General features: G+C 48.1%; 1 protein-coding gene and 1 pseudogene across 1 annotated transcript; one reads left to right on the top strand and one right to left on the bottom strand.

The window, feature by feature from the left end:
* Positions 1-4,520: 4,520 nt before the first annotated feature.
* Positions 4,521-5,154, top strand: LOC120700596 (uncharacterized mitochondrial protein AtMg00810-like). Its single transcript, XM_039984845.1, has 2 exons — positions 4,521-5,014; positions 5,112-5,154. Exons 1-2 carry the CDS (start codon positions 4,521-4,523, stop codon positions 5,152-5,154), a joined length of 537 nt encoding a protein of 178 aa, XP_039840779.1.
* A 511-nt stretch (positions 5,155-5,665) lies between these two features.
* Positions 5,666-15,950, bottom strand: LOC120700595 (annotated as a pseudogene).
* Positions 15,951-16,030: the final 80 nt, after the last annotated feature.

The following is a 16,030-nucleotide window of genomic DNA, read 5'->3' as shown; positions in this document are numbered from 1 at the left end:
CGGCAATGGCTCTTCTATCCCAATTTGTAGTCGTGGCACTTCTACCTTGTCTCTAGCTGATCACACCTTTAAACTCAATAATGTTCTTGTCGCTCCTCAACATGTACGCAACTTACTATCTGTTCGACAGTTTACTCGCGACAATAATTGTTCTATTGAGTTTGACGCCCTTGGCTTTTCTGTGAAGGACCCGAAGACCAGGACTGTGATTATTCGCTGCAATAGCGATGGGGATCTTTACACCATCCCCTCCACCCCGCCCCCAGCCTCCTGTCATCTCGCCGATGCCTCCGCCTTGCTGTGGCATTCACGTCTTGGTCATCCTACGCCTGCCGCCATAGCTTCACTTAATAAGTTATCAGCTATTTCATGTAAACATACCATACGTGGTCTCTGTCATGCTTGCCAGCTTGGCAAACACTTTCGGTTGCCATTTACTAGTTCATCATCTAGCACTTCAGCTCCCTTTGAACTCGTTCATTGTGATGTTTGGACATCACCAGTGCTCAGAATTTCTGGTTTTAGATATTATCTTGTGATAGTCGATGATTTCAGTCACTATTGTTGGACGTTTCCTCTTAGGCAGAAATCAGAGGTTCATAATCATATTGTCAATTTTGTTGCTTACGTTCACACTCAATTCAGCTTGCCTATTCGCTGCTTTCAGGCAGATAACGGCACCGAGTTCGTCAACAACGCCACTGCTACGTTCCTCGCTGCATGTGGCGTTCTTCTTCGCTCCTCGTGCCCTTACACCTCCGCTCAGAATGGCAAGGCTGAACAAATGCTGCGCACCTTGAACAATACCATCCGCACCCTACTGATCCATGCCTCCATGCCTCCCACCTACTGGGCGGAAGCTTTGGCTACCGCTGTAGTTTTGCTCAACCGGCGCCCCTCCACGTCCATCAACAATGACATTCCCTATCATCAGCTATATCACAAGATGCCAGATTACTCCATACTTCGGGTCTTTGGTTGTCTTTGCTATCCTAACCTTAGTGCCACGACATCTCACAAATTGGCCCCTCGCTCATCAGCCTGCGTCTTCATCGGTTACCCTTCCTCCCAGAAGGGTTATCGCAGCCTGGATCTCTCCACTCGTAGAGTGATCATATCTCGACACCACCGGAATCACTTGACTTCCTTGTGCAGGGTCATCCTCCCGCGCCAGCTCTGTCCTCGGACGTTGAGCGAACGCGGTCCTCCATCGATCAGTCGGACCTGGCCGACCTGGACCCTACCATTATTTGGCATGGCCCCGTCCGCCACGCCCCACTGGCGCCCGCCGGCCCTTCACCGGCGCCTGCAGAGCCTACGCAGGCCTCTGCCCCTGCCGGCTCTCCAGCCGACCACCAGCCGGCCGCTACTCACCGGCCTCTCCGCGTCTACGTCCGGCAACTACGACCTCCGGAGCACGTCCAGGGCCCTGTGCGGCCGACTCCTCTTCAGCACAGGGCGGCGCCGGCTCCTTCTTCGATACCTCGCGTCCAGCCCTCCCTTGGGCCGGCGCGGGTCTCCGTGCCGCGTGCACCGTCATCGTCCCGTCCGGTGACTCGGGCTCAGACGGGCTCCCTTCCACTGCCACCGGACCGCCTCACGCTCTCCGCGACTCACGCCTCACCACTCCCGGCCAACTATCGCAGCGCCCTCGTCGACCCCAATTGGCGTGCTGCGATGGTTGACGAGTACAGGGCGCTCATCGACAATGGCACCTAGCGACTTGTCCCTCGCCCGCCTCGTGCCAATGTCGTCTTAGGCAAGTGGATCTTCAAGCACAAGTACCACTCCGACGGCTCCCTCGCTCACAATAAGGCCCGGTGGGTCGTCCGCGGTGTCGGTACCCTGCAACTGGGGTACCCACTCCTACTGTGCCAAGACTCGCGTAGTTATCCGTAACTACGCCCTAAGGAGCTGAGCAGCCGGACCCCTAGGGTCCGGCTCCATCTCACCGGACCAACGGTCCCGGACCCGCTTCCTGCTCGGGGACGGGTCCGGTGTCACCACGTGTCCCAGAGGTGCAAATGCTCAGCACCTGTGGCCGCGGACTCGGACCCCCGCAGGTGGGTCCGGGACTTCCACGTGCCTATCCGGACCCCCGTGAGTTCTCGGCTCAGCTAGCTGCTCGGGAGGGGTCCGGAGCCGCCACATGTCACGCAGACGCGGGCGCAGGCGGAAGCCTTCCACTGGAAGCTCCCTCACCCACCCGCATTAAGTGCGAGCGGTTGAGGCGTGCTCTGCTGCCGCTGGGCACGGGGTAGCTTTTGTCAGTCCACACTATGGATCGCCAGCCTTCCTGCCACATTAAATGCTGGTGGTTGGGGCGTGCGCTACCAGAGCAGGGCATCGGATACCCACTCACGGGTTGGACTGGCGTGACATGACAACACGGTAAGCCCGCCTATTTCCAAGGTGGCTCGTCAATTACCAAGGCAAGCATTAAAGACTCAGCGCCGCGCGGATGGCAACGAGTCATGATGACCAGCTACTAACTGGAGCAACAGTGCACGCTGCTACAGCGGACCGAGTCAGTAGTTCGGCGCTTCATCATGACCTCGACGCGCGGCTCCAGACCCTAGACTCTACTCCGACAGGACAGCTCAAGACCATTCCTGGTCAGAATCTACGCACGAAAGCCGACGACAAGATCTCCAGATCTGAGGCATTGAAGGCCAAAGTGTAGTTTATAATACATCGCCGGGCCCACCTGTCGGGGCCCAGCTCAGTGTACGTGCTCCCCTTGGACATATAAAAGGGAGAGCACGCCCGCTAGAACACAGGTTCACACGGACACGAGGTTCCACAAGTTTTCACACATGCAGAGACTGGCATAGCTCCTCCCCAGCTTGCACACAAGCTCAGGCAATACATCACACAGTGGACGTAGGGTATTACGCTCCGGCGGCCCGAACCACTCTAAATTCTTGTGTGATTCCGTGTTCTTACGCCTCTAGATCGAGCATTCCTTGACTGCCCCCAAGCACATCCTACACTTAGGAGACCTGCAGGTTCCCAGGGGTCCGAACCCCTCTCTTCCATGAGGGGTCTCGAGCTAAGTCACTAGCTAGCCAACTCAATTCGGACCACAATCACCGCACAAGAGTAAGAAGCCACGTGGGGGTTAGCGCAAACAAAATGCGTAGATTAAAATTGGAATGTAACATCCTTAGAGGCGAACTGAGAATAAACTTTTCCCTTATAATTAGATGTACATGAGATGTGCGATGTAAGCCAGAACACGGGTTTATGAGGCCGGAGCTGTCCGGACCTCCGGGCCCCCAGTCTTAAATACTACGGTACTCGCCCTAGGGAGGTAGAGCATGCAGGCTTAGGGTACGGAACCAGGCTAAGCGGCTACACGGCTCCGGACTTCCCCGGAGGGTGAGTACGCTTCCCTAAACCTGGTTCGCAGAGGTCCGGACCCCTCCACGGGGAGGCTCACCGGACTGGACCACACAGAAGTACTACCTAGTTACAAAGGAAAATGTTTTATTCCCTGCTGGACCTCTAAAGGTAGGACTTATAGAGATGTAGAGTCGGGGGTGCGGCCGGAGTCGGCTTAACGTCGGAGAGAGCCACCAGAGTCGGCTTAGTGCGACCGGAGTGGGCATTCCGCCGGAGCGGGCTTGGTGCGACCGGAGTCGGCTTTCCGCCGGAGCGGGCTTGGTGCGACCGGAGTCGGCTTTCCGCCGGAGCGGGCTTCCTCACATGAGTGAGGTATGCTGCGAGCTGGGATTTGTTGAAGCTGCGCTCCCCCAGACCTGCTTGATGACGAGCTGGGAGAGCATGACACGCTGTCGCCATCCTGCTGACGCGGGCGCTTGCCGCGCGAGTTCTGGCCCCCGGGCGCTCGCCACCTGAAACATGGTGATGCCGAGCCGATGATCAAGTGAAAGCCAAGCACCCCCCTACCTGACGCGCCAAATGTCGTGGTGTGGAAAACCACAGCCGGGTGGCGGAATGCACCCGCCTAATCCTAAGTGTAGGATTAGGCGGGTGCATTCCGCCACCCGGCTGTGGTTTTCCACACCACGACACGCGGGTTCTCACAGCAGCATGGACTCAATTACGACGAGACTTTCAGTTCGGTTTTCAAATCGGCTTTCAGTTCGGTTTTCAAATCGGCCATGATTCGGGTCGTCCTCAGCCTCGCCGTATCTCGCTCCTGGCCGATCCATCAGCTCGACGTGAAGAATGCCTTCCTTCATGGTCATTTGGAGGAGACAGTCTACTGCCAACAGCCGCCTGGATTTGTTGATCCGACTGCCCCAGATCACGTCTGTCTCCTGCAAAAGTCCTTGTACGGACTCAAGTAGGCTCCTCGGGCTTGGTACCAGCGCTTCGCTAGTTACATCAGCACCCTGGGTTTCGCTGCTTCGGTCTCGGACACCTCTCTCTTTGTTTACAAAGAGGGCGGTCATATTGCTTACTTGCTGCTCTACGTCGATGACATCGTCCTCACAGCTTCCTCGACTGCCCTACTTCACCGCATCACTGAGCGTCTACACTCGGAGTTCGCCATGACAGATTTGGGAGATCTTCATCACTTCCTCGAGATCTCTGTCACCCGTTCTACTGATGGTCTCTTTTTGTCTCAGCGACAATATGCGGTGGATCTTCTTCAGCATGCTGACATGGCCGAGTGTCACTCTACAGCTACACCTGTTGACACTCGAGCCAAGCTGTCTGCAACAGATGGTGATCCTGTTGAGGATGCCTCGCAGTACCGGAGTCTCGCCGGTGCACTTCAGTACCTCACGCTGACTCGACCCGACATCGCCTACGTTGTTCAGCAGGCGTGTCTCTTCATGCATGATCCCCGCGAGCCTCATCTTGCGCTGCTCAATCGGATCTTGCACTATGTGAAGGGCACAATGTCTACTGTTCTTCACATTGGCACTGGACCAGTGGATCGCCTCACAGCCTACTCTGATGCGGATTGGGCCGGCTGTCCTGATTCCCGACGGTCTACTTCCGGCTACTGTGTCTTCCTCGGCGACAATCTGGTGTCTTGGTCTTCCAAACGCCAGACCACAGTCTCCCGCTCGAGTGCAGAGGCTGAGTATCGAGCAGTCGCACATGCTGTGGCTAAGTCTTGCTGGCTTCGTCAGGAGCTTATATGCCCTTGTCTTCGGCGACCCTGGTCTACTGTGATAACGTCAGTGCTGTATATATGACGGCTAACCATGTTCATCATCGTCGCACGAAGCATATGGAGATTGACATCCACTTTGTCCGCGACAAGGTGTCTTTGGGACAGGTTCGAGTGCTTCATGTTCCATCCTCTCATCAGTTCGCGAATATCATGACCACAGGCTTACCTGTACAGTTATTTACTGATTTTCGGTCCAGTTTTTGCGTTCAGGATCCTCCCGCTTCGACAACGGGAGGGTATTAGAGATATGTATAGTTGACTTGTCTTGTACTCTAAGTCTTGTAGACTCTTACTTGTACATCAAGTCGTCTCGGTAATATATATGAAAGGTCACCCCCCAATCAGAGTGTGTGGTGTTTCCCCAGTCTCTATCTCTCTACACCTGGTTAGAAACAGAGCATCAAATTACACACTGCCCAGGGCGATGCTCGGATAGAAAATGCTGGTAGCAGGGATTCTTCTTTCCTCGATCATATATATATATATATATATATATATATATATATTTCATGACCGCGGATGAAGTACGGAGGGTACTGTTCAGTCGAGGGAAGCAACAATTATCGGTTTTGAGCATCGATGCCCACCGGGTGCCTTCACACTTGAATCTACACGTTATGCTGCTCTTATTTTTTAGAGAAAACGTTATGCTGCTCTTATTCCCACACTTCTTGAAGTTCTGGGGACTCCATTCCAGTCTCATTGCATTGCAATGCAACAGGGCACAAACCGTTTACAACACCAATTGGGCATTCAGCCAAATTCTGCAGCTAGGCATTCGAGCACACGAACAATCCTATTACAGTTCCAGGCTTCCAGCCACTCCTCAACACTAGAAAAGAACTTCAGAGGCGTGATTTCACTAACATGGCAGGCTTGAAGCTAGCCAGCCCAGTGATTTCTCTGCCCGTCACCAGGCTATTTATGTCATAGGTGCCCTCGTACGTGAAAATCGGCTCCAAGTCACAGAAGGCCTGCAAAGACAAGGATTGTTATGGACATATCCTTCAGGAATAACGATTTCAGTTGCATTGTTTTTCAAGGTGTAATGAGCCCAAGGCAAACAAGCAGCTAGTAGAAAATCTTAAAGAGGTTTTTATAATTGTTTTCCCATGTTACGTGAAGATCGAACATACTCTCAGTAATTTTGGCCTGTTGGGTTCCTGCTTCTTACCTTTGCGAACAGGAAATCAGCCAATATGCCGTTGCCACCCAACAGCTCTCGTCCAAGAGAAACTACCTCCCTGGCCTTCTTGGATGTCCATGCCTGCATTCAGTTGCTATCAGTAGATTGTGCAGGGGAAAAAAACGATGATGAAACCGTCATGGGGCTCAAGATGAGGGAACCGTTCAACCATTGTTGGCTATATTGCAACTTACGAACCTTGCCTAAACTACTATGGCCTGATGTCATTTTGCCTGACTCGTAGAGCTTGCACAGTCGCCAGCCAACGAGAACCATGGCCTCAATGTCGCCGAGCATCCGGACAAGCTTTTCTTGGTTGAGCTGAAAAGCTGCCAGTGGAGCTCCAAATTGCTTCCTTTCTTTCAAATACCTAGTCAGGACAGATTGTGAGATAGTGGAAGTCTTACACGTACCAGATCGAATAAACTAGAAACAGATGTAGTGATGTGACAACTGGATTCAGGCTTCCTCTAGGCGTCCTCCGAGGGTGGAGGCTATCAACGCCTGGCATGGAAGCCTCTGTTTTCTTAGAAAACGTTTGAAAGGGTGGCATATCAAACATTCGGGAGAGCAGGCTAAAGAGAAAGAAACTTTATATGACAAATTAAGGGAGCTTGACAATTTAACTAATTCTAACCCTTTGAGCCCAAGTGAGTGGGCTTTGAGATATGAATTAGAAGACAAATTAGAACTGATTCTGCAAATGGAGGAGCTCCACTGGCAACATCGAAGTTCTGAAAATTGGGTCCTTAGGGGCGATTCTAATACTGATTTTTTTCATAAATTTGCTAATGGGAGAAGGAGAAAAAACCTCATCAGCTGTTTGGAAGGGGATCAGGGGGTGCTAACTGATCAGGCTGAAATTGAGCAGCACATCACTACCTTCTATAAAAGCCTTTTTGGAGCTGCCCCCCTAGAAATTTGAGGCTTTCCTCATCCTTTTGGTCTGACCGTCATATCCTATCTAGGGAAGAAGGGGCTTCCCTGATTAGAGATCTTCAAGAAGAAGAGGTGAAGTCAGCCATGTGCAGCATGAAGAATAATTCAGCTCCTGGTCCTAATGGTTTTGGGGTGCAATTTTTCAAGAGCTTCTGGCAACTCATTGGTAACGATTATCTGGCTCTTTTTCAAGATTTACACAAGGGTGTGTTGGACATAAGAAGGTTAAATTACGGAGTTATCACCTTGGTTCCTAAGGCCCAGGATGCTAACAACATTAAACAATATAGACCAATTTGTCTTCTGAATATGGATTATAAAGGGATTACCAAGGTACTGACCAACAGGTTCTCTGTCCTGGCCCAAACAGTAATAGGTAGTAATCAGACTGGTTTGTGAAGGGGAGAAATATCCTGGAAGGGGTGGTAGTTTTGCACGAAGTGATTCATGAGCTAAAACTGTAACACCCCGGGTGTCTGAACAGTAATTAAATAGGTGTCTGCACAGTAATTGTGTATGTTTGCTAGGCATCATGTGCTTGAGTTACTTAAAAAGGATCTTTTTGTAATTATGAAAGGTTATATGTGTAATTATGATTTTATGCAAGGTCCTTTCTTTAGTTATTTCTGAATATAGCTTTTATGGAGGGTGTTTTTGCAAAATTTCAGTGCATTTAATGCATGGTAGCAAAATTTACTTTTAAGTCTATGTTTGAAGTGAATTTGCTTTGAAAAAGATAAATTTCCTAGAATTCAAAATCCCTTCAATGATTTTAATTTTAGCTCTTGAATCTTTGGTCAAATAAATTTTTGCACAACATTAAAGTTGTAGATCTTGAAAAGTTGAACAACTTTCATGTTGGGCACTTTTCCATTTGAGCTTTGGTTTAAAAGTTATCGCTATTTTACAGTGGGGTCCCTGGAATTTTTGGAAATTGCAAAACTACCCTTGTCTTCCACCTCCACCCCCTTGCTCTATTTTGCGCCGCCGCCCACCGACAGCGCCCCCGCCGGCGCCGGGGAAAGCTTTCCCGGCCATCCCGGCCATTACTTCGCCTCGCGCTGTCACCCACGCGTCGCCCCGGAGCTCCTCCGCCGCCTGTTGCCTCGCGCTGGAGCTCCCCGGCCGTGCCACGCGCCCCGCCGCTTCCAGAACCGCCCCGACGGCCGCCACCTCGCCGTCGCGGTGGAGAGCCAGCTGCAGCAGCCGCCGTCCTCATCTAGCGAGCGCCCGAGCCCTACAAATACCCCAGAAACCAATTCCTACCGCCCTTTTGCTCTCCCCTCGCTCCCCCGCCTCGGAACGCCGCCGCCGCACCACCCGAACCCCGGCGAGCTCACCCCGCCGCGGAGCCGCCACCACAAGCCCGCTCCACCCCAATAGCCCCCACCTTTAGCCGCGCCTCGACCTCGCGCAGCTCCCAGACCGCTTCCCATCGCCCAATCCTCGCCGGAGCTACCTCGCCGTCGCTTGCCTCCGCCGCCAAGCCGCCCTGCTCCGTCGAGCCGCCGCCTCCGAGCCCCTCCCCGCAACCCTAGACCACCTAGAGGTGCGCCGTGAACCCGTGAAGCTCACGCACCCCTCCACCCTCGCCGCCGGTGAGCCCCTCGCCGGGAAACGACCGGTCAAACCCCGCCTCCCCTCTCTGACCCGGCCAGGGATGTCGGTGTTTGAATTTGAAAAACCCCAGGGGGTTATCTGCGTAGACAGTGACTCATAGGAATAGTGCCCGCAGGGACTTGTTTGTAATAGTTTGTTGTGATCTTTGAAATTCAATATCAATTCGTAGAAAATTCGTAAAATATCAAATCTTGATGTTTTGGAAACCTCTTGAAGAGCTCTATGCAGTAGAACCATAATATGTTAGGCTTTAGTTGCAAGTTTTTGCGGTAGAAATTGATTTGTGTTTCTAGTGTATAAATGTTAGTTGTTTTCATCTTTTTCTTAACTACTGTATAAAGCAATGTCTTGTAGTGAAACTTTTATGGTAGTTCACTCTTGTAACACTTGTTTTTCTATAAAAATTTCATGATCAGTTCTCTTGTGTAGCTATTTATTTGATTTAATCCTTGTTTAATAGACTTTATTTATGATAAATAGTTTCTGTTCTTTATAAATCCTGAATTTATTTCTGAGTGTTCATATGGAGCATATTAGCTTGTCCAGGAAGTTTGAGCTTCAGTTCTTAGCTAGATCAGGGGCTAAAAATAAATATTGCTAATCTATTGTCTGTTTTGTTTATTTTCTCGTATTTATTTCTATATAGATAAAATCATGAAAAATTCACTGTTGCTAGTTTATTTCTGTGTTGACCTGCTTTTAAATTTTGAGCTTCTAATTTGCTCTAGTTTGACCTGTATAATTCAAGCTTGATCTAGGTGTTATCTGAATGAAAGAATTATTGTGACTAATTGGCTACATGTCTTGGCATGATTTTTTCAGGATAGCTTAGTCTGTTCATGGTCTGTTTAGGGTAATTTTTGCTAAATTTATTGTTGTTTGTGATCTGAGTGGTTGATTAATTAGCAAACCTTGAGTTAAGTGCTATAGGAATCAAACACCACTCATTTTATGAAGTTAGTATATCTTGCTTGTGCTGTTGATCATGATGCCTTGTGTAGTTAAATTTATTATTTAACTACTCTATAAGCGATTGCCCATGTCTGTTTTTAATGTTGTTCTTGCATTACATATAGACACGACTGCCTTATCGGACGGGACGTACGAGCTGATCCCGGAGTCTGACGGAGGTGATCTCGAAGCTCAAGTAAACACTGCTGAACTAACTGAAACCCCGGACCAAAGTTCGGAAGAGCCTAGGGCTGAAATAGTTAGCAACTATCGAGAAGGCAAGCCCCGGACATAACTTATACTTCAAATTAATATCATTTACTGTATTACTTACTTGTGCATTTACAGTTCTTAGGATTTGAATTGAAACCCTAGATGCATGATCCTAGGAACCTATGTACTGAATACTAGACTTGAGTTCGACTACTTGCCAAGCTTATAGGACCGGTAAAAGTCGAGTGATTGCCTGTCACTCGCGAGCTTTATAGGAATTGCCTGTTTACTTTCTGTTAACAATATAAGGACGACGGACGGGGTTGTGATCGATATCATAACTTCATGTGAGACCCCGTCTGTGATTAATGAACTTGCTAAGGTCGCGGTGTGTGGTAGCGTTGGTTAAGTCTTTGAAAGTACTAGCCACATGCCGTCAATATGGTACGCGGCAAGCCTAGTAGCCGATTGGACCAGGGAGTGGATATACCTGACACTCTCTCTTAGGGATAGGTTTTATTTTTATGTTGCGCAACACTGCGACTTCAAGGGACAAGGGTGGACCTCGTAGAAGGGTGGACCTTGGAGCCCTGTAGTCGGGGAGAGTGTTCCTATCCACAAGCCGGAAAGAAAGGTCAACGGTTGTTTGGGAATGACCCGACGGTGTTCCAGACGTGTGTGCTAGGTTATCCTTGCAAGGTTAAATTTCGATTCAGAATCGTCCGCCTCTCACGATGAAATGAGACTGCTTGATCTCTTTGCCACACAGAGTAATAAGAGCAACAATATTATTTATCAATCTTGATGTTTGCTTAGTTTTCTACCATGATTGAATAGTAGTTGCTTACATAGAATGGTTAATCAACTAGAATCTTGAAAGCTAAAACTTGAAAGTAAGGACATACTCTTTATTGTTTTTCAGCAAAAGAAAACCAGAGCCTCACAAAGCCTTGCATAGTCTAGCTAAGGTGGGTTACTTATACCCGTTGATGGTTAAGTCTTGCTGAGTATTAGAATACTCAGCCTTGCTGTTGAAACCCTTTTTCAGGTATGAGTTTTGAGGATCAGATCGCTAGCTTAACCTACCCTTGCTCGTTGCCTCCTGGCTGGTCCGTAGAGTGGGATACGTCTGCGACCGGCAATAACTATGACGAGTGATACCATGCTTGGGCTAGCCTGGTATCCTTTTTACGACGTGTTGTAGCCTTCGTGTTTTATCTTCCGCTGTTTAAACTCTGAACTTACACTTATAGTTGGTATAGCTGCTTTACTTAAGTTGGTTTTGTAATAATGGTTTGAACTGTTTTGTAATCACTACTGAACTTGCCTGTGTTGTAAAATTTGTGGTTGTAATATCTCTGGACTCGCCTTCGTGCGGGGTATGCTTGTTCGATCCGTGAATCGGTGGTTGTATCGGGACGTTACCCGACAGACCAAGAATTGTTCCGTTTGAAGTGCGTTTAAGCTAATGTTGCCTTTATGGTGATGGCCTGCGCACTTGAGCCGGGATAATTTAGGCGGTTCTGCCACAAAAACGAACAAAGAGAAAAGGCATTATTCTAAAAATTGACTTTGAGAAAGCCTATGACAAGGTGAGATGGGACTTCCTCGAAGAGGTTTTGGTAGGAAAAGGGTTCCCTACCAAGTGGATCAATTGGGTCATGCGGTCTGTCCAAGGAGGGCGTGTCTGTGTGAATGTTAATGGACAGAGGGGACCATACTTTAGAACTTTTGGGGGACTAAGACAGGGGGATCCTTTATCTCCCCTTCTTTTCAACTTGGTGGCTGATGCCCTAAGCAATATGCTAGATAAAGCAGTGGCAAAGGGTCATTTGGTTGGCACTTTAGATTGGCTGATTCCAGGGGGGTTTCTCATATTCAGTATGCGGATGACACAGTAATCATGATTGATGGGTTAGAAAAATCAATACTGAGTCTTAAATTGATCTTGTACTGCTTTGAGTGGCTCTCTGGACTGAAGATTAATTTCCATAAAAGTGATGTTTATGTGTTTGGTGAAGATCAAGAACGTAAAGAGGTTTTAGCCAACATGCTGAATTGCCGACTTGGGGAGTGGCCGATGAAATATCTGGGCCTTCCAATCGCTGAACATCGGGTTGGGAGTCGTGCTTTTATGGGCTTGGTGGATAAAATGAGAAAAATGCTTGATCCTTGGAAGGGTAGAAACTTATCGTTGGAAGGTAGATTAGTTCTCACAAACTCTTGTCTTTCTAGCTTACCTATGTATACCATGGGATTTTACTTACTCCCAAAATCTGTTCATATGGAGATGGATCAGATTAGGAGCAACTTCTTCTGGCAGGGAGCTAAGGAGGAATTCAGGTATCACATGGCCAAAATGGACACGATCTGTAGACCCAAAAACCAGGGAGGTTTGGGGATGATCAACACTAGCACGATGAATGAATGTCTTTTGGTCAAGTGGATTTGGAGAATTGCCAAAGGTTCGAATGAAACCTGGTTTAAGATCCTTCAGGCTAAATATATGCAAAATGGGTCATTTTTCTCATCTTCCCCCAGGGGTGCCTCCCAGTTTTGGCAAAGCCTTCATAAGGTGAAACATCTATTTAAATGGGGGGCCATTTTTCAAGTTAAAGACGGAGCCAATACTATGTTCTGGGAGGATACTTGGAAAGGAGATACGCCAATCAAAATCCAATTCCCGGATCTGTATAAAATGTGTGCCAACCCTCGGGCAAGGGTGGCAGACTGTTGGGATGGCGAAAATTGGATTATCCCCTTTCGGAGAAGTCTGACAACGACTGAAAAGGATGACTTGGACAAACTCCTCTTGTGGTTACAGCCTTCCTCCCTAAGTGTTGGACTGGATAATATCACTTGGGCTTTGGAGAATTCTAAGGTCTTTTCCACCAAGTCACTCTACTCCTTCATGACCAATAGGGGTGTGATGCTGAAAGATTCGAATAGTTGCTGGAAGGTCCGCACCCCCCTGAAGATTAAGGTCTTCTTGTGGCAGCTGAGTAATGACAGATTGCAAACGGCTACAGCCTTGAAACGCAGGGGCTGGAAAGGGAGCCACCTCTGTTGCCTTTGTGGAAAACCAGAGAATGTTGATCACATCTTCTTCAGATGTTCTTTGGCTCGCTTCCTGTGGGCTGGGGTAGGAGAGGCGTTAGGTTTGGCGCAACAACCAGGGTCCTGGGAGGACCTCGTGGCAACTTGGAGTAAGAATTGTAATTTCCCAAAGCACTTGGGCATGCTTTTGTTTGCTAGTCTAGCATGGGCGCTATGGACTACCCGAAACAAAATGGCTATTGAGCATATTTTTCCTAATAATGCCATTCAAACCTTTCATGTTTTTGTCGGCTTTATGCAGCGATGGAGCCCACTATCGAAAGCTTCTAATAGAGAAAAAGTAAGAGATCTGGTGGAGCTTCTAAAAGCCTGGGCGATGGGTTTCCGACCTTCAATGACATCTATTTCGGACATTGAGTTCCTTTAGTGTTGCTTGTCTGTTTCCTTTTAAGCCTAGACTGTAAACTGGTAACCCCAATTTGTGACTTGGTTAAACGCTTTGCGTTGTATCCCTAATTGCTTTCAATATAAAGCAGAGTTATCTCCTTAAAAAAAATGTAGTGATGTGACACACACCTATGACACATGTCAAAAACTCCCATTGATATGCCTATTGGCTGCCATGGCACCAAAATGCGAGACATGGCAAACACCTGTTGCAGAAGTTAAAAGTTCAACCAAATAAAAATCTTCATCCAACAAAGCACGGAGCAGAGGTGGTGGTAAAAGATGTATCCAGCACCTTGTTTATATCCCTAAATGAGTTGATGCCTGGTAATCTGTCTTCATCAGGGACGAATACTTTATTTAAAACTACATCTCCATTTTTTTACCATTATGAGCCCAATTTTGTTTTCAATTTTTGTGGCTTTCAGACCGGGAGCTCCTTTCTTTACAATAAATCTAGAGTAAGCGTATCAAATTCAGTACCAGCTAGAAGGATAATCCTTGCACTGACAAGCAATAGATATGACTTTCATATTGACAATTAGGGACAAAAGAAACAGTGCTGGCAACATAAAGAAAAGAAAATGAAAAGATGATTACCCATTTAGTTGGTTTGTATCTGTATTCCTAGCTAAAATGATGAGCATATCTGCAATAGTGCTGTTACCTATCCAACGCTTCTGGCCATCTAAATGCCAACCACCAGGTACCTTCCAAAATAAAAACCAACATTATTAGATAGTGGGTGAAGACCACATTGCACATTGTCATCATCACCAAATATATGCAAATTGATCTTTCAGAAAAAAGTTACGCTTCCAAACTTATTTAACCTTGGTCGCTGCAGTCCTTATGGAGCTCGCATCACTTCCATAATCTGGCTCTGTCAATGCCTGCAGAAAGCAGATAATCCTCTCAGAAAGGCAAAATATCAAATAGTGGTCAATACTGAAGTGCTGACAGTATAAACACAAAGCGTTAAAATATAAATTGGATAATATATAGTACTCACCCAACAACCAATAGTTTTAAACTGCGCAAGAGATGGTAAATACTTCTGCTTTTGAGCCTCTGACCCACAAAGGTCTACGCTTTACCTATTAGCTTGCATGTACAAAGTAATTGTTCCTTGGCAACCCATGGAAGGTAACGAAACAATGCTAGATTTACCAATCGCAGGAATTACAAGAGCAGCATGCATTAGAATAATTACGGAGCATCTTGCATCAACCCTTGCAACTTCTGCTGTTGAAATAGCACTAGCTGCAAGAGATAGTCCTGGGCACCCATACTAGCCCTGAAATGATTATTAAGATATAAGGTGCTTCTGATTGGGTAATACTTCCAAATTAACACATCCTTAATCTCCTATATACCTAGTACAGTACACCACAAGCAGCACTGAGTTCTCCTTGTTTTTGGGCGGCTGGCCGGTCTACACGTGTCAGGTCCCGATTCATGGAACGGAATAAGAAAGTGTGGAGTGTGCTAGTCCCTTCCGTCCAGATCAAGATTAATGTCAGTAAACCACTTCACTCGTGCGCGCTGGGCATCCGCTGAGAGCCTGAGACCATATCTTCTCTGGATCCCAAGAGGATTATTTTGCCCTGCTTTTTTTCCCCAATCCGTTGCCTTGTTTATTTGTCCAACAAGTATGCCGCATGCTAAGCACGCGCGCGAAAGCACATGCCGTACCTGTGGCTGTGGTGGCGTGCAGGTGCAGAAGGGTCCAAGAGGCGCCCTGTGTGAAGCCGCAAAGTGTGCGTGATGTGAAAGCAAAAGGCGGCGGCACGCCAAACCCGGCAAACCGTCCTCCTGCCGGCCCTCCCACTCCCACCGTCGGATCGATCGGATGATTGTTGATTGGATTCTATCTATGCAGTTCATGTTCAGCTTAACGTAGTCACTGTCACCAAATAATGACGGTTCCTTCAGGTTAAAAACTCGTGATCCGCAGCATTTGAGCTAGATGGGCTGTGGCCATATTTCAAGATTGCGCCCATGTACAAAGCACCACTTGTTGGAAGGCGTTGAGCTATCTAGCGGGTTAGTACGTGTCATACATCTTTCGTAAATGTTCCTTGCGGAAACCAAATGTTTCATCAAATTTGGTTCGTGCCTTTTGACGAACTACGGTTCCAGTGGCCGTGACATCCCAAGATCACAAGCATCCATGCCGATCCAAAAAGGACGGGGCGTCCCCTAGTGGGGAACAAATGTGGAAAAAAGAGGTTCTCGGGGGTAGTTGGTCAACAGCGGCACACATGCACAATGCAAGATTAAATCATGGTCGAGGTGACAGTCCTGTACCCAAGCATATCCATCCACCCCGGAAACTATGTTGTTGTTCCTGCTGCATACCACAGCAGTTGCAGTAGTCATAGGTGAGGAGACAGATTAAGTAGCCTTTGGCCTCTTCACTTGCTTCCCTCACACACACACACACACACACACACACACAC

Source organism: Panicum virgatum, chromosome 3K, assembly GCF_016808335.1.
Source record: "Panicum virgatum strain AP13 chromosome 3K, P.virgatum_v5, whole genome shotgun sequence".
Taxonomy (NCBI): Eukaryota; Viridiplantae; Streptophyta; class Magnoliopsida; order Poales; family Poaceae; genus Panicum; species Panicum virgatum.
Note: the sequence above shows the minus strand (reverse complement) of the source record. Positions and strands in the feature narration are given on the sequence as shown.

Bases quoted from the DNA above. Each gene is read 5' to 3' on its own strand.
- LOC120700596 (XM_039984845.1), top strand. From the start codon at position 4,521: ATGACAGATTTGGGAGATCTTCATCACTTCCTCGAGATCTCTGTCACC. The intron at 5,015-5,111 runs GTCTTCCAAACG...TGGCTTCGTCAG, and splicing joins GGCGACAATCTGGTGTCTTG to GAGCTTATATGCCCTTGTCT.